The following is a 21,041-nucleotide window of genomic DNA, read 5'->3' on the forward strand; positions in this document are numbered from 1 at the left end:
GTGGGGAGGAGCGAGTGTCCCCCTCCATAAGGACATGGGGAGTGTTCCTGCAGGGTTTCCTCCCTTCTTTGTCTCTTATCTGCAGGGTCAATTTTGACCAAAAATCTGTCTAATGTCACTCGTTTTGCTGACACTGCACAACCCTCTGCAAATGAGAGACCATGTTATTATTTATCAGAGTCAACACTCTATTCCTGACAGTCATGTGGGGGTGGTGCTTCTCGATGAAATCTTTATCCCATTTTTCCACAGTGCATTTCATCACATAACTGCTCATCACCTCCTCCCTGTCTTCCTCTTCTTCAGCGGAATGTTTCTTACCAAGCGTCTTCTGTTTCTGCTGCTCACTCTTCCACAATCACCTCCTCCTACGGTCCTCAACAAGCTCCTCTGCCTGCACCATAGATGTCCACACCCATACTCTCGCCCATGGACACTATCTCCTCCACTCCTTGAGCATCAGACCCTTCAAAGACACATTCAGTGACACATTCTGGCCACAGTTTCCTCCAGCTGAGTTTCAGGTGACACCTTCCCAGGCCTTCTCAATGAGGCTGATGCAGTGGAGGACGCTGAAATGTTTCTTCCAGAACTCTTTCACAGTCAAGCATATCTCTTCGATGACATTAAAACACCTGGTGAAGAATGTCTTTGTGTACAGCGCCTTTTTTTTTTTTTTGTACCAGGAATCGAACTCAGGACATTGGGCTTGCCAGGTAGGCACTTGCACCCCTGAGCTGTATCTCTGGCCCTTGTGCAGCTCCTTGAAACTGCAGAACGCTTGCTGGCCCCTGGGCTGCAGAAGAGGTATCATGCTGGTGGGGAGCAACCTGACCTCCGTAAAGTCATACTCAAGAGTCCGTATCATCCACCAAGGCTGGAGGGTGTGCCGGGGCAATGTCCACCAGCACAAGGCACCTTTCAGGCAGCTGGCTGCGACAAAGATAATCCTTAACAGTGGGCACAAACACCTCATGCACCTCATGACGAATGTCTTGTCACCCAAGCTTTCGCACTGTCCCTCCACGTGACAGGCAGAATGGCCTTGTTGGCATCCTGCTCCTTGCACGCACGAGGGTCTGGCAGCGGTACGCCAGCAGTGGCTTAATCTTCAGATCGGAGCTTGTGTTTGCACACAGCGAAACAGTTCACCTGTCCTTCAGGGCTTGCGGCCTGGCAGTGCCTTTTTCTCCTACATGACATGGGTTCTGTTCAGCATCTTCTTCCAGAAGAGCCCTGTTTTGTCACAACTGAGTACTTAAAAGCAACACACCTTTCTACTTTCGTGAGTTCTGTGGACTCTTTCTTATAGATTTCTGCAGCAGCTTTGTCAGAACTGAAAGTCTCACGTCTTATCACACTGTGGAGGCCATTTTTCTTGTGGTGGTTTGTTGTCAAACCACCCTCTACTGACTTTAAATTCATCATTTGCTGCACTTGCAGAGGGGTGCCCTTGCAGTACATCACTGCACAATGTCCCAGCTTTTTCACAGATCACAGCTTCACTGACACTACCACCTGCCAGCTGTTTCTCATCCGCCCACCCTAACAGAAGTTTCCCACCTCTTCCAGCAGCGTCCTCAGCTTCGTTAACACCGTTACTCCTCTGCCACATCAGCTCCTCTGACGCCGTCTTTATTCTTCCATATAGTAGGTTGTCAGCTTCACCATCTTATACTCCACGGCCAGGCCAGTCGCAAATACCACACTCGTGCTTTTCTACCACTTTCTTCTTTAATTCAACGCTTATTTTCTTCAAAACCTCCTCACCGCTCTCGCTCTGCACGTTCTTGTCACCTTTATTACCCGCTCTGCACTTTCTTTTTACCACCATGCTCGCTGTGCACTTTCTTCGGAGCCATCGTGGATTGAGCAGTACTGTACAGTACGGTATGCGCTGAACAGCACACAAAAAAGCTTCACAGCACGCACGCACAGGTCTGTCTGCGACCGCGATCCCAACCAGAGGGAGCCACGACCACACGTCGGAGGGGGAAGACGGCCGCCGCTGTGTTCATCGCCTGACGTGGAGTTCTTGAATGGAAGCAAGATTTTGCCAAACACTTCTGTTCACAAAACAAACTGTTCCCAAACAGAAGTATTTGTGAACTAAAGTATTACTGCATTGCTTAGAAATATGTAAGTATATGAAAACATAAATACATCGGAAGTCACACGCCAACTTAGGATCCTATTTATCTATGGGGCAAAAGACCTGAAGCAAATATGCCAAAATATTAAATCTGGGTGGGCAGGTGCCCAGGTATCATATGTTAGTCTCTCTGTTTTGTTGTTTTGAGCCAGGGTCTTGCCATGCTGGATTTCAACTCCTGGGCTCAAGCGATCCCTGTACCTCAGCCATAGCCACATACCACTGCATCTGGCTACAGTCTCTGTACTTTTTAAATGTTTATAAATTTTCTTTGAAAAGCTGAAAATGAGGTAACAGATTTCAAGCGGCAATTACCTGGAACATAATATCCACTTAAATGTTCTTTTCATCTACAGTATTTTACAGTACCCCAAAACTAAGGCCTATCATTTCTTGACCAGGCATTTGATAACTTGGTACTGTCACCTAATGTTCACAACCATCCTAGGACCCACTTGATCCCAAAGTACAGACGGCAACAGCAAGATTCACGGACCGTGCCAAACCCTATGAGAGAACATCCACCAAGAGTTCCTGTATCCACCCTAAACTGCACCCATCTGAAACCTACATCACCCAACAGGACCTGTAAAAACTGTTTTCTTAACAGAGTAACCTGAGCGCTCTGAGCAGGCCAGAGCTTTGTTTGAAGGCACTTGGTCTCAGTGAGCCACCACCTGCCTTGAAGTCAAGCTGGCAGCCAGACCCAGCCCGCTGCTGTCGTTCAGGTCAACACACACCCTCCTTACCCACTCCCACTGATCCTCCTCAGCTCCCTCCTACACCTGGCTAGGCCTCAGGACTGGATGTCAACGTCAAAACACAGACTTTAGGTCCCACGGGCTTCCTACGACACTCAAGGCACGAGCATGCCTCCGAGGTACAGTTTCTCGGTACAGGCCACCCTCACCACCTGCCGCAGCGTGACGGGGGCAGCTGACCACATAGCTTCTCTGTCTGACAGGAATATAGGCCATTTGTACCCTTAGAGAAATAAGGGGCTAGGAGATTATTTCACATTGCTAACTATTAAAGAAAGGTTGCTGGCTCCACTCCAGATCTGCTGAATGTTTCTTCACAGGACTGGAGCATGGCATCGGCTCAGAGGAGGTGGATTTCATAATTCTGATGAAGGAACAGAACCTCAGCACCTTTTCTGTATTCCAGAGTCTCCAGATGTCAAATACTACTCAAAACTCTTATTCCCAGCTCTTCCTTAGTTTGGATCCTGCCTTCCCATCAAGGCCCAGTTAAGTCCTAGTTCCTTCTGGAAGCTTCCTAGATGAAGTTATATAGTATCCGAACCACTGCAGGGGAACTAAGATGCACTTTGTCATTTATGTCCTCCAATTAGCCTGTAAAGCCCTCCTTCCTGGCAGGGGACCCAGTGCACATGTAAGGGGCTGTAACATCTAAGTGGGTGAATATTAAAGAAAATGGCGTAAGGCAGCATTTGATTTGCAAGAGGAAGACCTGGGTTCAAATCTCAGCTTTGTCTTTTGGGGACTGTGATTGGTATATTGTGAGGACAACAATATAATGAAATATACAATAAAATGAGTTATGTATCTTCAACTGTCAACAGTGGATAGCTAAGTCTCATGTTATTTCTCTGGCCTTTAAACGTGGTTATTTTTCATTCCTGTTCAGAGTGAAGAAAGGCAAATCACAGGACTTGCAACCATGAAAACACACAGAAAACGTGCCTGGCGACTACAGGTCTCAAGGCCTCTTTGTAGCCATCTCTCTACTGCAGTCTCACCCGCTCAAGCCTCCGTACTACCCAGGTCAGGAGGAGGTCCCAAGTACAGGCCAGGAGACCACCAGTACTGAGCGAGGAAAATGAGCCGTGGAAAGTTTGCAGATAATACTGCCTGGAACAAGACAGCATCCTCAGGGGATTCACCACCAAGAACTGCAGGAGCAAAGTGAGCAAGAGGCTCCAGGTAGGTGTGAATTCAAGCACAGCAGCAGTCTCAGCCTCTGGCAACACTGCCAAAGCCAGTCATTAAAATCAAGTTGAAACCATTCTTCCAGTAAATGAAAGGGCAGAGAACAGTACCCAGCTGTCTCAGATTAAAGCGGCATGGTGGAGGAAATTAAAAACAGAAGGGATTTCCAATTATTACTAACAGGAGTGTTCAGAAGGGAGGAAATTAATGAAATCATCAAAAGGCTGGTGATTTTAGGAAAAATGAATTAAATCAACTTCAGCCTTTCCCTGTTTCAACAGAGACCTTGGGCCAGTCAGTGACGGAGCTGCCTGAAAGTGCCCCGTCTAAGTCAGAGAGGCCAGGAAGCGACAAGTAACCAAAGACGAGTCTCCCTTTTGTCCTTCAGACACAGGCTGGAAAGACAATGGTTCTGAGCAGACTGTGCTACTTCTCCCAAGCCAAGAGTCCCTTAACTCCCTAATACAAACACTGTCAGGCTCCAGTGAGAAATAAGGGCAGAAAACGGGCTCAAACTCAACCTGCAGAACAGTAAACTCTACGACACAACACTCTGTAACTCAGAGCTACCTTGGATTAAGAAGACAGAAGGGGGTAAGCAGTCTGAGACCCTGGAGGGGGACCCCCTCACACAGGTGGCTTCCGCAGTATCTCTGGCGACCACTCTGTGTGTGTGCCCCAGCCCCTAACACATTGTACACATGGCCAATTTGGCCAGATTCGTGAAATTAAATACAGAGAAAGATAGAGGGCCAAGGAAGGCAACTGCACCAAGTTAGGGAGAAACTGCAGGAAAGGAGGTGCTTGGATACAGCCTCCTACTGTACCAATGCATTACCCAGGCCTACCATGAACCAAGTATTACGCCAAGCAGTGGAGAATGACAAATACCAAGCCTGGGCATGCTGGAAATCAGGGCCGGTCAGACAGCCTGACTGCAAGTGGAGGGTGACGGTCTCAAGTACAGGAACGGGACATGACAAGCACGTGCTGCAGTAGGTGTTAGAGAAGCAGCACAACTAGTCTTCATTTTTGGCAAGTCTTTGGATGGGATTCGGATTCAGTACTGCTGATCAAGAGAAGTTTTCATACAAAAAATTTAAAGCAAGTAACAAGCAAGCAGAAGTTCCTGCCCCTGGGCAAGGAAGTGGCCTTAGCTTTAATGAACCCATGGTTAGAAGAATGAGGAGTTCACTGGGCTGATGCCCAGGACCCCAGCTTACACTCCTGCTCTTCACACTGCAGAACTCAAGATGAAGACAGACCCCTACGGCACACTTTCACAGCTCCTTGCTACCTAGGAAAGCGGAACAGTGAAAGGAGATGCCCAAGGGGACCACACCAGGCGCTCACTACTCTCTCTGTGGGACAGTCTGCAAGGACCAGACCAGCCTCAAGATAAGGGACAGACTTGCCAGGACCTGCCTTAATCACTCAGCCTCTTCCTGGTCGGCCCACCTCTCGCTCCCCACCTCGCCCCACGCCGCTCAGCTCTGGACCGAGCCCAGGGGTCCTGCACTAAGCTTTATTCCCCAATCCTTTCTATTTTCAGTCAGGGATTTGTGAAGTTGCCCGTGTTGGGCTCACACTTGCACTCCTCCTACCCCCGACCCCCAGAGTGCTGGCACCACAGGTGTGCACCACCAACCTGGCTAGCGCCCTATTTCTGAACCAACTCCCTCTCCAGCGATTCAGGATCTCCCTACCCTCTGTCCCCATCTTACCAAAATGCGCTCTGAAAAGCATCGGACAGGTTTGTGTGGGTTATAAATTGGTGGTTCTCGAAAGTGTGGTTCCCAAACCGGCAGCTGCTACTGTTGCATTCCTACCAAGCTCCTGACAGAGGAACTTGGCAAAAATAGAAATGTAAACTTTCAAACTTCATCCAAGACCTACTACATCAGAACCTATGGGGAAGAAGGATGGCAGTCTGTATTTAACAAGCCCTCTGAGGGATTCCGATGCACACTCAAATCTGACCCACTGGTGCGAATACCAGAGGGCCCGACCTGTTGGTTCCCTCATTAACTGGCCTCTTGATGGCACACCTGAAGGAGGATCAGCTTCCTCACTCAGTACATCCTGCTCCTGCTTCCAGGGTTCAAGTCTTCATTCAAAGGAACACACAAGATGATTAAAGGGTGCCATTTAAGCCTTTTTTTTTTTTTTCCTTTGAGACAGGGTCTCACTACATAGAGTTCAGGCTGACCTTGAACTCATTATGTAGCCCAATCTGGCCTCAAACTCACGGTGATCCTCCTGCCTCAGCCACCACGCCCAGCCTGCCCTTTGAGCTTTGAGCAGAGGCACACAAAGGATGGCCTTGAAGAAATGTTCTGATGTCCTGAGGACCTGGCTGGTCTGGTCCTTGCACACCACCCTACAAGATAGGAGCCACATGCGGTTATGAGAACAAAACGGGGTTGTCCACAGCAGCTCCAGGCTGGTGAGACCAAGCTCCAGAGAGGTCACAGGCAGGCTGCTGGGCCTAAGATTCTCTGACTAGAAGTTGGCATGAAAGTGAACAGCCCAAACCGCAACCTCCAAAGAGAACTAAATGCTTGTTTTGCAGCAAAAGTGGGCCAGACACTCAGGAGGTTCTGTAGTAACCCCACGGAGGCTGCTGCAGGCTCCTGACACCTCCCGGTGCACCTCAGCGGGACAGAGGGTTTCCACCGTGTGCGCCAGGGAGCGGCACTAAGGCCCGGATCTGGCCTCTCAAGGACTGCCAAGCACAGCCCACCAGAGTCAAGAAGTCTCAGTGCCTTCCCTGTTCTCTGCACCCTGGGACTTGTCACCTTCCGCTTCTCCAGCCTCTGGCGGGTCTCACTGCAAAGGGAACTCTATGGTTCCTCAAAGGGACATGGAAGTCGGACTTCCTGCTCATTCTGACTGGGACACCTTTCTCTGACATGACCGGTTGTCCATGAAAACAAATTCACTGCAGTGATCTTTTTGTTCTCCTCTTACCTTCTTTACTCCCAGAAACTGGAAATCATCACATCCTGCAAGACCAACCAGTAGATACAGACTCCAGAGGTTTGAGCTGCGGAGTCGCCCAAGACTTGGGCTCTGTTAGGAAATTTGGTTTAATTTTGTATACAGAAGGGGCTACTAAATGCCAGCCTTCCACCCAAGGATGGCTGGCAGATTAACCTTAGCGTTAAGTGCCAACTACTGCTAAGTGCTTTGAGTAATTCAGAAAAGAGCTACCGACTGAAAACAAAAAAACAGCATTGTAGTAGTCTCTTTCTTTGGAATACATTTTATTGTTTAACCTGCACCTTTTCATACACTGTCGCATTTAATCCCGTTACAATATTGCCTATTTCCCCACAAAGCCAGAGCGCCACCACTGGCAACAGATTTCCTGAATGCCAGGGAGAGGGGCCGACTGAACTTCAAAGACTAAACTCTCTAACAACAAGACAGAACAATGACGCAAAGAATGGGTCCTTTGCTGAAAAGCCGCTCTAAGGAAACCTGAGATCCATCTGCGCTGCAAGTCCCCACAGTTCTCTCCAGCCAGAACACACCAGATCACAGTCCTCACCCCCGCTCCTCCAGTCACCCCAGCTAATTCAAGGCCATGGATCCTGGCACCCAGCCTCGGGGCCCCACTGCCAGCTGCTCCTTCACTCTCCTCCCTTCCTCTGTCCAGAACCTTCCACACCCTCCAGACACCCCGCGGAGTCTGTGACCGCAGCGAAGCCCCTCGGGACCAGCACAGGACATCACGGGTGTAAGCGGCTCCTGTCAGACAGGCCTCCCACAGGCTGGCAGGGCTGAGGCAGCAAGGGACCAGGCGGGGTGCGAGCCATGGACCCAGCTTACCTGACCCCTCTTCCTGTCCCACAAGCGAATAGGAGCTTGCCATTTTTCTCATCCTCAATCTTCTCCCACAACTTGTACTTAAAATTAACATCCTCCCCCCTTCAACCTTCCTGACTCCCCTATTTAGATTTATTCAACTCCCTGACCCATTAACTCGTGTTTGCTTTTTCTTGTCCGCTTTGATCCCACAGACACTCCAGCAGAGCTTGTCCTCCTCCTCCTCAACTCTGGACAATTCTGCTTGAGAGGGAAGCTGCTTCCACCAGCAGCACCCTGCCTCTCTGGGTGCCTCCCCACACTCTGCTCTTGGTGAGCCTCAGCCTGCACCCCTGCATTCTCGGGCTCAGCTAAGCTGCATGTTGCTGTCTGGAAACCCCAGCTTCCAAACACACTCCACCGAAGTGGAGGAGACGATGTATCCTCACCGAGGCAAGGAGCAAGTGAGTTCAGGGGTACAGTGCACTGGATTCGCAGTTTCCACGGAAGGGAAGAAGGGGCCTAGGTGACAGCCGAAACTGCACCAGCCTACCCCCCGCTCCATGCCAGCTGTGCCCGCCCGGCCTCGGTGGGATGCAGTGAAGTAAGCGTGGTGACAACCTCAGTAACACTTGAGCTTCACTGCAATGCTGTGCGTTGTGTTACTGTCCCAAGGGTACAGATAGACAGGAGGGGGACACAGAGCTTGGGAAAGTTCCCCAAAATTATTCAGTGTGTTCTTGGCAGAATTTGCCAGTCTAGCCCAAGAAACTGCATCCCTAACCTTCCTATGCCATTTGCCTCTTCTGCCCACTAAGTTCTGCAGGCTTTCAGGTTTCCATGCAGCTTCCCTTCTTCACGGAAAGGAGAACAGCCTTCCACGACCACCCCAACCACAGTCAGGAGCTCCTCCTATGTGCACTCCAGCACGGGGCACGGACTTCTCTGATCACAGCGCATCGCAGGTGGAACTGCTATAGTTCGGCAGTGCCATGGCCCTGGCACTCATCAGGAGCTCCCAAAGTACTTGTGGAGCAAAAAGTGTTAATCCAGGAGCTCTGTCCTCTCCCAAGGGCACAGCGCTATTCACGGCTGCTGTTGCCCTCTGGTCTCAGACCGATCGGAGGACCAAATACCTGCAAATATTTCCATCAAGAGCCAGTCAAGCAATGGATCCCCTCAAAATCCTTCGTATCATTACACACCTCCTGCTGTCTTTTTGACGTAAAGTTTACGTCAACGTTTTCTTGCTAAAGAACGTGATGCTGATTGTGAAAATACCAAAGCCAGTATGACTAACAACAGCCCTGGCAACTTCGCGTCATTAAGATTTGGAGCAAGCCTATCAGGTATGCGTGTCACCAGCCACAGAACACAGGGCTCGGGTTTCTCAAAACTGGCATTCTTAGAAATCTTAGCAAGCTGTACAATTGTTTCAAATCAAAGAGTTGAGATCCCAGGCATTAGAATCCTGCTTCTAGGAAAACTTCTCTAACATCCTCTCAAAGAGAAGAGTTCCTGTTAATCCCACTCACCAAGCATATACAAAGGCTCCCCTCCTTCCCTGGCCCCTATTAACTGTAGTCGTGAAGAACAGGTGTCGCTTCACAGAGGCGGCAACTACGGACTAAAAAGAAAGAAGCACTGGGTGGGGGTGGGGAGCGTGCCAGGGCAGGTTCTAGCAACAGGAAGACTAGGACAGGCAGGAGGGGAATGGGCGTAAAGGCGCGAATGTTCAAGGAAGGGGAAATAAGGACTCCTAGTGACCTTGACCTTCAGACACCGAGGCCAAAGGATCAGAGTTCTGAAAAGGAGGCTGTGGCTCCAAGGCAGCAGGTGAGGAAGGGAAGCCAGGCTCACCCAGCTGCAGGTCCCCGACGCTCGCTAACGTCGGGTAAGCTCAGCACCCGCACAGTGCAGACCTACACCCTCTTCCACTCGATCTTCACTCCTGGGAGCAATGCAGGCCTATCTTCTCCTTCTCCTTACCAGCAAGGAGACTCACGCTGGGTCCCAAGATTCTCTCAGACTCTGAGAGGCGCTCTGCTAGCCTGTCTGGACCCTCCGTTTCCCTGCAGAAAAGCCCCATCTCCTGTATCACTGCACCTGAAGACATTTTCACGTGTGCTTCGACAACCACAAATCAGAAGGGAGACCCCACACACAGATACTGCTCTTGGGAGCCCGCCTTGGTCCCGCGTATTCTTATAGAGGACAAGCCTAATTCTGTATGATCCTTTCATGCAGTAACACCTCCTGGGGCGCATTTTCCCAAGAATGCCTGTGGGTCCACCTAGGACAATTAATTACAGGCCCGATTACAACCGAGGAGCAATGCTCTCCACCTTCTGTACCTTCAATGAGCTTATGGGAAAACACACACAACCAAGGGTGAAGGTCAGGAACTGAGCACTACGGCTGGGAGATACATGAACTGAAGACATCAAGGCTCAGAGACCTAAAGGGCTCCCGTGCGAGGGGTGTAACAAGAGCCACCCAGCCTCCTCAAGTCTCCAGTAACTCCACAGGCCACAGATCAGCAAGTCTGCGCAACTGTGCGTGGTCATCAAGGAGCCTTAGCAGGGGCACGCTGGCTCAAGTCCCGGCTGAGTTCTTGGTAAGCCAGCCTCCAGAGCAGTGCGGTTAACTGTAAGACCCACCACTCTTCTCCACCCGCCCCCAAGCTCCTCTGTGCCTCGTCCCGCGCTCAGGAGACACCGACAGGCCGCTCTTAGCCCATCAAGCGCCACACGCTCGGCAGCAATCTCAGCGTCATGAGAGCAAAGGAGAGGCGAGAACGTAAGAGATTTTTTTAAAAATTTAATTCCAATGTTGAGTTCTCCTACATGTGTTTCGGAATCTTTTAAAATGTAATCCTTCAATCATATCATTGTGGTGATGAAATAAAGTGTCTTTTTTTTAAAAGAGGTCCTCGGCATTCTCAAATTTAGTATTTAAGGCTTTCAAAAGTGACTCCCAAAGTTGCTAACAGCAGCTCTGAAACGTCAATGAGACAGCCTTGCTGAGGACAGTGGCTTACTGTGAGATCACCTCACTGACACCCTCACAGCAACATCTCAAAGGGGTACTCTTTTCTCCCTGTGATTTTTGAAAATTCGGAGACTTTGGGAAACTACATGAATTTTCAGGGGCAAACTACTGAGTTCTAAGACACAGAAAAGGAAAAAGGAGCATCCCCTAGCCTACCTTCCTCTTCCTGAACCAATCAGCTGTGGCATCACAAAAACCAGAAGTACAGAATGGTTTCAACTGGTGCTAGAATCTGATCTTGCAACATGGAATCACTTCTGTGTGTGCCAGGCAATGTTCCAAATGCCTTATACATGCTATTTTAGTTCTCATAATGATCTTAGAAAGTGAGGACCATTCAGGGGAAATACAGCGTGAGTTCATGAAAATTACCCAATGTAACAATGTAAAGGTGCAAAGAACAGAGGCGGTACTCAAGCCCAAGCCACCGGCTCTAGACTTTATGCTCTTAAACACACTATATGTTGCTCCTCTCAAAAATAAGACGGAGGTAAAACACAGTGACAGCCAGACATAATACTAAGCCACACGGGCGATCCTGGCGGCTCCATGAGAGCGGCAGGTAGTATTTGCTGTTTTAAGGAATACATGAATTGCCTCTCACTGTGCTGAACAAGAAACATCCAGCGAAGAAATTCTAAGGACAATCCTTCTGAGAAAAAGAAAAGTTCTACCCTCATCCTGATCACTCAATGAATTCAGAATTCAGATTTCCACGGTGGGTCAAGGCGAGGCTGATGAACTCAGCATCGCTCGCTCACCACGCACCACGAAAGGCTGTCTCTAAATGCTGCCCCACAGCTACAAGAAGACCAAGGTCCCTCCTGACCTGGGCTCAGCTCTGGCAGCCAACCAAAGCAGCACAGCCGCCCGAAACACAAGGGCTGCTCATACCCTCTCGCAGCTCCCACTTCTGAGAGACACCGAAGAGGAGCGTCCCGTCGCCTAGGGCTAAGAGGCAATGCACAAAGCTCATCTGGAAACCTCGTCAGACTCATTGAAGACCCTAAGTAAAACTCTGACATCCTTATTAACACTCTGTGACTCCCTTTTGCTGAAAGAGTTGAGCAGGGAAGAGGAGCCTCCAAGCAGCCAAGTTAGGCCAGGACACCAGGACAGCACTGCTCGGCAGGTGGAATTTGCGTTTGAGGAGGGTTTTAACCCGACCACGACCCAGCTAATACGCAGCTTGGTAAATTTTAAGTCCCTTTTGTTTAAAAGTTACAGTGCAAGAAGAATACCATGTGCTTATAGTGTTCTAAACACAGCACAGCAATTAGTCTGTAGACGGTGATTTATGTCCTTCTCTGACAGCAGGATTCAACAAGACCTACAATGACCTGTGCAGCCTCCTACCACAACCCCAGCTCCTCTTACAGTCACAGGTAATGACCCCGTGGAGGGATGACATCACTTTCCTAAGCACGCTGCACAGCTGACAGGAAGCTGCTCTGTCAATCTTTTGGGAACTACATCCTCGTTTAACAAACACTTTGCTATGCTCCCTATTGTCCCTTCCTAAGAATAGAACTGCCTTGGCAAGCCTTGTGGCCAAACTGGAACCAAGTAACCAAGTGCCACGGTGGGTAGTAACAGAAATAACCACAGGGGAAACACGGTAACCCAGAGATGACTCCTTGTCCTTTTCGTCTGTGGGGCGAGAACACAAACACCCTTTTTACTTCCGTCAGAATATCCCCTGAAGGGATCTGAGCACTGCCGTCAGGAAACACAAGAAATGACCCTGTGAGACGCCTGCTTCTCCACACGGGCAGTGTGGTTTCAGCGAAGGCCAGGGGCTACAGAGTCAGACACACTGGACACAAATCCCAGCCAGCTCCGCCACTGACAGTCACATCTCCAAGTAAACTAGCATCTCTCTGACTCAGTTTCTCTTTCATAAAATGGTTTACAACCAGCTAGCCCGTGTGTTATGACAGCTTTATTCAGGGCAACAGGGCAGCATGTGACACATGAGTGATGCTTCCCATGTGTCAGCTTGCTGTCCTCTCCCCTCAGCTCGGCGTACGTTCTCTGACACTAGGCCCCTTCAGAAATGGTGAGGTGAGCCAGGGCTGCCTGCCAACATCTCTCCGCCATGGCAATGTAAGGGCCAAAGCTACGTCATCACCCAGGGAACCTGGGTGCATTTTCCAGCTTTAGACGAAAGCTAAGCGCCTGGCTCTCTTGCTCTGTTGTGCAGAGATGTAGGCGGCTGCTCTCCCTGCTACTTTAACATTGCATTAGGTGGCAGTGATGTTTACCATGGCCCAGTGTGTCACCACAGCATTTAAGGGAAGAAATTACAAAGAAAATACCTACTTTGTTCAGTAAACACGCTCAGGAAAGAGAAAATGCAAAGCAAATGCTTTTTATATGAGTCAGCAAGCCAGCTGGGTTGGAGTCATGACACTGTGCAAACATGAGCACTCTGGAAGGCACAGGGGACCCCTAAAGTCAGCAGCCCTCCCCCTGGTCAAATTGAGGACAGCAGCCAGCGCACCCCTCATCCACACCGCACCACAGAAAGGCCGCCTCTGAGCGCTCCCAAGCCCAGCCAGGGGCTACGCGTCCTCAGCTCTGCTTTCATTACAGTGAAGAACGGCATCCGCGTGAAGCCTCCCTGCAGTGACTCAACAGCAGGTCGCACACGACTCTGCTGTTGTTTTCTGCAAATTACACCACATGTTTTCTACGCCAAGCACCCTCCAATCATTTTTGTTAGTCCACACACCACCACCAACCTAACATTCTTACGGATAATTGTTCTGTTTTATGCAGGACATGACAAGGTCAAACGATCTGCCTGAGGTCAGACAGCAGGTTTCTTAAGATCTAGGCAGAAGGACAAGGCTGAGACCCACGAGAGGCTGCCACACAAGCGGGATCCTAATCTCTCTCTATCCAAGAAAGGCAAATTGGGTAGTATGTGCAGACATTTATTTTTAATTCTGTTCTTCCCACTGCATGGTGTGACAGGGTGTAAAGAATAAGATATGCTTCCTTTTGCCACTCCTAAAAAGAACTCTTTTCAATAATTCTCCCCCTTTGAAGGAAAGACCATAGGAAAGCTGGACCTGGACCCTTGGTCAGTGCCTTCCTAATACCTTCTCTGCTACAACTCCAAATACTAAGCTGTAGATAAGAGAAACCAGTATAAAAACTGTATCCCAAATGTCAATCTACCCCAGAACTATCAAGCGCTTCTTCATACATTTTTTTTCCTACTCAACCTGAGATTGTAGCAGGACTGTGGTATTTATTCCCATAGACTATACATACAAACTGCCCCTGGAAGATGTCTGTGTAGCTATGGCCCAGGGGAATCCCCAGTCACAAAGGCACATGACATACAAGCATGTCTAGGATCTACCAGAGCCCACTGGCTAACAAGGCTGTGTGTTTTACAAGTACCCTACCTAAAAAATGTCTGTGGCCAGGCACAGTGCCACAAACCTGTAATCCCAGCACTTGGGAGGCTGAGACAGAGATCACTGTGAGTTCAAGCCAGCCTGGGCTAGAAAGTAAGTTCAAGACCAGCCTGAACTACATATTGACACCCTGTCTCTAAAGATAAAAAAAACAAAAAAACAAGTCTCTAGAATGGCTGTTAAAGAGCAACTCCGAGAACTAGAAAGAAATGCAGGAAGGGGAGGAAGGGGAGGAAGGGGAGGAAGGGGAGGAAGGGGAGGAAGGGGAGGAAGGGGCTTTTCCTGAGCAGAACCACCTCCACTGGGCTGTGGGGCATCTGAGTCTAGGTCTCCGGGCAAGCTGGCTTGGCGTGCTGCTCACGGGGGCACAGCCACACAGGTGTGCTGTGGGTTTCAGGCCACACAGTGGGCACCTGCTCACTCGCCCAGAAGCCACTCCAGGGAGGGGGAAAACATCAGCAGTAACTTGGGGCACTGGATCCAAGTCACGGCGAAAGCCCTCTTCCTGCCCACACTCTGCTCCCTGCCAGGATGCATGTTCTATTGGGTGCCGGGGGGCTCAGGGCCTGGGATGGCAGGGGAAGGAGGATTCTTTGCAGTGGAGGCGGAGATGCGACAGAGCCAACTTTCCCATCCCAGCCCGAGCCCACACTACGAACAGACACATTTTTCCATATTGGGGAATAATAATCCCTTTATCCAGCCAGTCTGGAATCTCGTAATTGATTTCAGACCTTGGGTGGAAAGTTGGGAAGATGTGGGAGATGGAAAATGGGGTGGAGAATGGAAGGAGGGAAGCCCGGAGCCAACAAAAAAGAGGGTGGGGGGATACAGCATGGCTTAACGAAGCCAACAAGGATAAAGACTTCTGATGCCCGCCACTAATGCTGCTGCGTAACAGGCCAGGGCAGCTTCCCCAGAGAAGCCCGCAAGAGGCAGGTCACAGTGGTGTGCCAGAAGCAGGCCAGGTTCTGGTCCCGGCCCTGCTGCTAGCGGCACGATCCTGGGCAAGCGTACAGGAAGTACACTTGAAGTCTGGCCTGGCTCTGACAAGCTCTTCCTTCCGTCCTGCTTGGACAGTTGCTCCATTCCTGCACACACCTACTGAGCATGGGAGGTGGGGTGGGAGTGGGGATAAGAAGCTAAATTTTTTTTTTTCTTTTTCCCGGTACTGGGAATCGAACTCACGACCTTGCGTTTGCCAGGCAGGCACTGTGCTGCTGAGCTAAATCCCCAGCCTCCGAAGCTAAATATTTTAAACCTCAAATATTTTAGGGTTAGCAGGCCACACAGTCTTTGCCACACCCACTCAACTTTGCCACTGCACTGTAGCACAAAAGGAGCCAGATAGCAGAATGCGCACTGCTACGTTCCAATCAAACTTTGTCTTTGAATTTCATATAACTTCTACATGTCATGGAATGGTTTCCTCTGATATTTTCTAAAAATATAAATGTTTAGCACACAGGCCACACAAAAGCAGATGGCAGGCAGGATTCAGCCCACAGGACACAGTTCGCCACCTTCTGCCCCCGCGGTAAGACAGTGGTGAGCAAGACAGTCTCGGTACTCGTGGCTTTGTAACTGCCAACTCTGGAGGTCTCCTCTGGCTTAGGGTGACCCAGTAAAGTGGGCGCCCTGCTTCATTTTGTCACACACTGGTAGAATCTGCTTTTCTTGTCTCTTGAAACCTCAGTATAAGCAAGATGCCTTTACTGCGGGGTCTCCACCACCACGGCGCTGGAGTTGTGCCCGGGTTCCCCGGGCTAGGGAGGAAAAGCTGGGGTTTAGTGTCATAACAGGGTGGATGGAGAGCAGCAGAAAAGAAGAGGTATGTGTATGATTGGGGAGGGCTATGATGGAACAGCAACATAAAAAAAATCAATTGTTTCTCCCAATAATTCAGAAGAAAAAAATAAAATCAGATGAGCTTGTACTCTTGCTTGTATATGCTTGGTAAGCAGGTGGTAGAAGCTGATAGAAGTCAGTAAGAGGACAGGACTGAGCTGTGGAGACTTTACACCAGCACCACCAAAGGCCCCTTTCACAATCTAGCACTGAGATCCCTCCCTAGGGAGTGTGCACTGGCCAAGGAAACGGCCATATGTATCTTCCTAACGAAGCCTGCTAGGGGAACCACTACTATCAGGCTCAGTGACAGGAGGACTCAAGAGATACAGAGGAAGGCTCTGGCACATTACCCAGAGGCCCACGGACACATCCAAATACGCCCTTCCTAAACAGGATGCCAGGGCAGGAGGAGAAACTAGGGGGGGTCTCCAGAGCATTACTGAAGGCAACAAGGACCACACAAAATCAAAATGGCTCATGGCTACTTTCCAGTTAGGGATCCTCCAGCTCATCACCTTCAACCAGAAGTCGTGACAATCATTCACTCAGTGCGGTGACACACACTGGTAATCCCAACACTCTGAAAGGATGAGGCAGAACATTCCAGCCCGGGCAACGTGGCATTTTAATGAGATTCTATCTCGAAATAAAAAATAAAAAAGGGTTGGGGATGTAGCTTAGTGAGAAGACCCTGCATTCAATCCCTAGTACCTCCGGAAACAAAAAGTCCTTACAATCATGAAAGTATAGACTGAAGAAGCTACAAGTGGCCTTGTAGATTATCCAGGTGAATGCCTTCACTTCACAGGCAGGAGAACCTGTGCCACAGAACGGATACGTAGCTTGTTCAAGATTGTGTCCATAGTTACCAGGTGTCTATCACAATACCCCAACTACATACTGTGAGAAGAAGAATGAAAAGACGAGACCCAACAGAAAGAGTAAGCCACTGAGTGCTTACTGTGTTCCCTTGGCAACCCTCACAATCACCCCACGAGGTGGGCGCCATGATTATCCCACTCTGCAGCTGAGGCTTAGGGCTCACAGCAACATAGCAACCGGCTCAAGGTCACAGAGCCAGCACAGGACTCAGCTCTGACAGAGGCAGTTCGAGTCCACAGTTGCCTCCTTCCCTGATTCTACTCCCTGTCCTGCCTGGCGATGATGCTGGCTCGGAAAGGGAGATAATGCTGTCACCAGCAGGTTCCAACACTCCCTCTGCTGTGAGAGAGGCTGTTAAATACCACAGGCTGCTACACACTACAGCACGAGCCCCCAGCCCACACTCCTGCTCTCCCAGCAACAACCTTCCAGAAAGGGTCCCCTACCGCAGGTTCAGGAGGAAACAACGGTATGAAGTCCTTTCCACCCCACATGCAGAAGGCAGGCTGGGACTTACCTGAAGCAAGTCCGTCTCCAAGCAGCGTGCTAAGGATCACCAGAGGAAGGAACATTCCATGTCCCACGGAGGCCACAACCAATGCTGAGTTGCTCTTTGGTGCTATCCTGCCATGGCACATCTTTTATCCGTCCAAGTTTTATTAAAAAGACAAAATTTAAAATCCAGAGGTAAGAATCTTAAAGCCAGCACCTAAAACAAAAAAAAAAATTTTAAAAAGGACTTTAGTAAGTGAAAACTTAGGCCAGAACTTAATTAAAAGCAAGCATTTTGGTAAAGAAGCCACAACCCCATACAAAGTTGAAAATTCTACCAACAAAATCCTTGCTGCCAGGAGGAGCCAAGCACAGCAATGGTTTTTCAGCTCCTTCTGGGGAAAGGCCAAGGCCAGCAGCTAGCTGCCGTCAGCATCCTGTCCAGGAGCCAGACGCCTGTGATGCAGCCAGGAGCCAACTCAAGCGCACCTGGACATCAGCTGGGCACGACGGAGCTTTCAAAGACCGCCCAGCTCTACCCCACCCCGGCCTCAGAGGCTCCACCGGAGAGGCAGCCGCTGACACAGAGCTGTATACCCAAGTCGGACTCTGCCTTTACCACCTGAGCTCAGAACAAGGAACCAAGGCAGGGCGAAGGGATATGAATATGAGCACGTGTCTTAGAGGCAGAAATACACCGCCTAGAGAAGGAATGCAGCAGGAGGAGCCCCGCGGCCCCAGCCAGCTGCTAACTTGCCAGAGGCTGGAGGAGCAGCTAAGGATCTGACTCCACAGCAATGAATCTCAGAAATGGCCTGATTAATCCAGGCTTGTCCGACACACCTGTGACCAGAGCGACCACATTCTGTGGGCCGTCCCTGACACGGACGGGGGCAGAGAACAGGCTACACTTGCTAATGAGCCCTGCCACCCAGCTAGCTTCAAAGAGATTTCCGAAGGGTAGAAGCTAACGTCTTTAAAAACTAAAAACAATGAGAGATCAAGACTTTAAGAATTATTTTCTATGTGCCTTTCGGGAAGAAGCCGGGTAGATGACACATTACAATGTGGATCTATTATATTTAAGCTACGTATCTGATTTCATTTGCCAGTTGTTCATACAGTTTATAACAGGTACTCCAAATAAAATTACTTCCTTTTTTAAAATTCCATACCCTCCCTTCCCTATTAATAAAGTTTTATGTGCATAGATAACAGAGCCTGCCTTCCTCAAGTCTAACAAAGGATGCCCCTGAGACCCTGCCAGACATTAACCAGACACGATTTTAATCTGCATCTGAATTCCTGACACAGGCCCATGTCCCTTCTAGGGAGGGCAACTGCAAACAACAAGAGAGTTCTCTCAGCCCAGAGACGCAGCTACGAGCGGCTTCAAAAATCATCAGCCAGGAGCAAGGACGGACCTAGCCACTGGTCCTCATCTCCTTCCCTCAAATTACTGTGGATGCAACATATTCTGCCCCCAGCTCAAACTGAGACTCCAACTTGAGCCCCTGGAGCTCAAAGGGTGGTTTGCGGAGAGGTCTAGGGTTGTCTATGAGTGACTCAGAGAGTACATAAAATTGTGTGTATGTAATGCATATACATTCACATAGCCGAGCATGGTAGCCCAAATGCCTGGATTTAAATGTTTCCCCCACTGTGGCCTTGCCACAGAACCTCTCGGCCTCAGCTTCCCACCTATGCTGTAAGGTTAGTAATCATACTGTCCGTAGGGCTGACGTGCCGTTTAGGTTCAGAGGGCTTAGCGAAGTGCTTGGCCCTCTCTAGGTCCTCAGTAACCCCTGTTGCTTTGTGTTCGGTTTTGGTGGAACTGGGGATTGAATACAGGGCTTTGCAATGAGTTTGTTTATTATTTTGAGACAGGGTCTCACTGAGTTGCTGAACTGCTCAGACTGGGCTTGAATTTACACTCCTACTGCCTCAGCTTCCCAGAGTGACGGGATTACAGATGTGTGCCACCATGCATGGCTGCTGCTGCTGTTTTAATTACCAATGAAACCCAAGCAGCAGCAATCTCCAAGCTCATCAAGCTCCACCCTCTTATTGACAGATGCCAAAACTGAAGTTCAAAGAAATTAAAGGATGTGCTCATGCTCCAGATGGCTAGCAACAGACTGAAGTGGGTCCTGCTGTACTGTTGTTTCAGATGCAGCCACACCAGGTAACCCTCAAGGCAGCAACACTGGATCATGAAGAATGCCATCTGCATGTGCCACATGACAGCTCGTGCCCAGCACATATTTAACCGGTGAATGGATGAGATGATGCTTAGGCTTTCCATGCACACATGCAAGTAGTCAGGAGAGACTGTCAGAGGAAGCAATGCTAAACTGAATCCTGAAGGATGTGTAGGATGTATCCAGGTCTAAAAACAGTGGGAAGGGAGGGAGGGAGGGAGAGAGAAAAGGAAGGGAAAAAAGGTGGCATCAAATAGAAGGAGGCTGGGGACAGGCTATGCCAGGGAGTTAAACAGCTATCCTGAAAACCAGGTTGTACTTACGAGGATAAGCAGGGAAGTTACAAGACCAAATTTATTAGGCAGATCACTCAGGCAGGGGTTGTAGTGAATTGGTGGGGGTAGGGAACTGGTGCCCAAATGATAAAGAATCTTTTTTTTTTTTGGTACTGGGAATCAAACTCAAGACCTTGTGCTTGCCAGGCAGGTGCCTGTGCCGCTGAGCTAAATCCCCGGCCCCTACAATCTTAAATTTCGTATTATCTAATAAATGTATATCTCTTTAGAGGAAAACTCAATAATTTCTGTCCCCAAGTTGTACATATTACCTGTTCTATCTATTCAATGTCTAGAATCTGTCCTCAGAAATCACATATGCAGCCGCAGGGCATGGTGGTGTATGCCTGTAATCCCAGCACTTGGGAAGCTGAGGCAGGAGGATCACTGTTGAGGTTTGTAGCCTGGGCTATAAAATGAGTTCAAGGCCAGCCTGAACTGCATAATGAGACACTGTTTCAGACGAAAAACAAAAAATCTTGTATGCAAAGCCATGAGATATATGCAGGATACTCAGTACAATGTTTGTAAAGGCAAAACATTCATCAAAGGGAGTCTGGATAAGCAAGTTAAAGTAAATCCAACAGGGGTTTAGAATATTAGGCAGTGCTTTTAAAAAGACAGGGTTTTTCAATCTGTGCCAGCATGGAACAACTGCTAAAACTGGTACAGGAAGAAAACCATTTGAATGCTTGGGTTTCTTGGAGGAGTTGTGGGGTGGAGACTGAGAATGGAACCCAGGGCCTTCACAGTGAGCTACAGCCTCAATCCTTTTTTTATTTTTCATTCTGAGATAGGGTCTCATTAAGTCACTAAGTTGCCCAGGCTGGGCCTGAACTCAAACTCTCTATCCTCTGGCCTCACCCGCCTAGAGCAGTGGAGGC

The 21,041-nt window shown here is 49.4% G+C and overlaps 1 protein-coding gene across 3 annotated transcripts in view; it reads right to left on the reverse strand.

Moving 5' to 3' along the window:
- The window catches only part of Susd6 (sushi domain containing 6), a 53,097-nt gene that overhangs the window by 30,077 nt on the left and 1,979 nt on the right, over nt 1–21,041 (reverse strand). The window contains exons 1-2 of one of the 3 annotated variants that reach the window (XM_013521967.1): nt 18,111–18,218; nt 17,647–17,838 (exon numbers count right to left, since the gene is read on the reverse strand). In XM_013521967.1, coding sequence (XP_013377421.1) covers nt 17,647–17,767 — 121 coding nt within the window. In that variant the 5' untranslated portion in view covers nt 17,768–17,838; nt 18,111–18,218. Of the gene's footprint in view, nt 1–17,646; nt 17,839–17,959; nt 18,046–18,110; nt 18,219–21,041 lie in introns of those variants that run through there. The other 2 variants (XM_013521966.1, XM_013521965.1) reach the window with 2 other exon arrangements.

Source organism: Chinchilla lanigera, unplaced genomic scaffold (genome assembly GCF_000276665.1).
Source record: "Chinchilla lanigera isolate Chin_1 unplaced genomic scaffold, ChiLan1.0 scaffold00065, whole genome shotgun sequence".
In the NCBI taxonomy this organism is placed as follows: domain Eukaryota; kingdom Metazoa; phylum Chordata; class Mammalia; order Rodentia; family Chinchillidae; genus Chinchilla; species Chinchilla lanigera.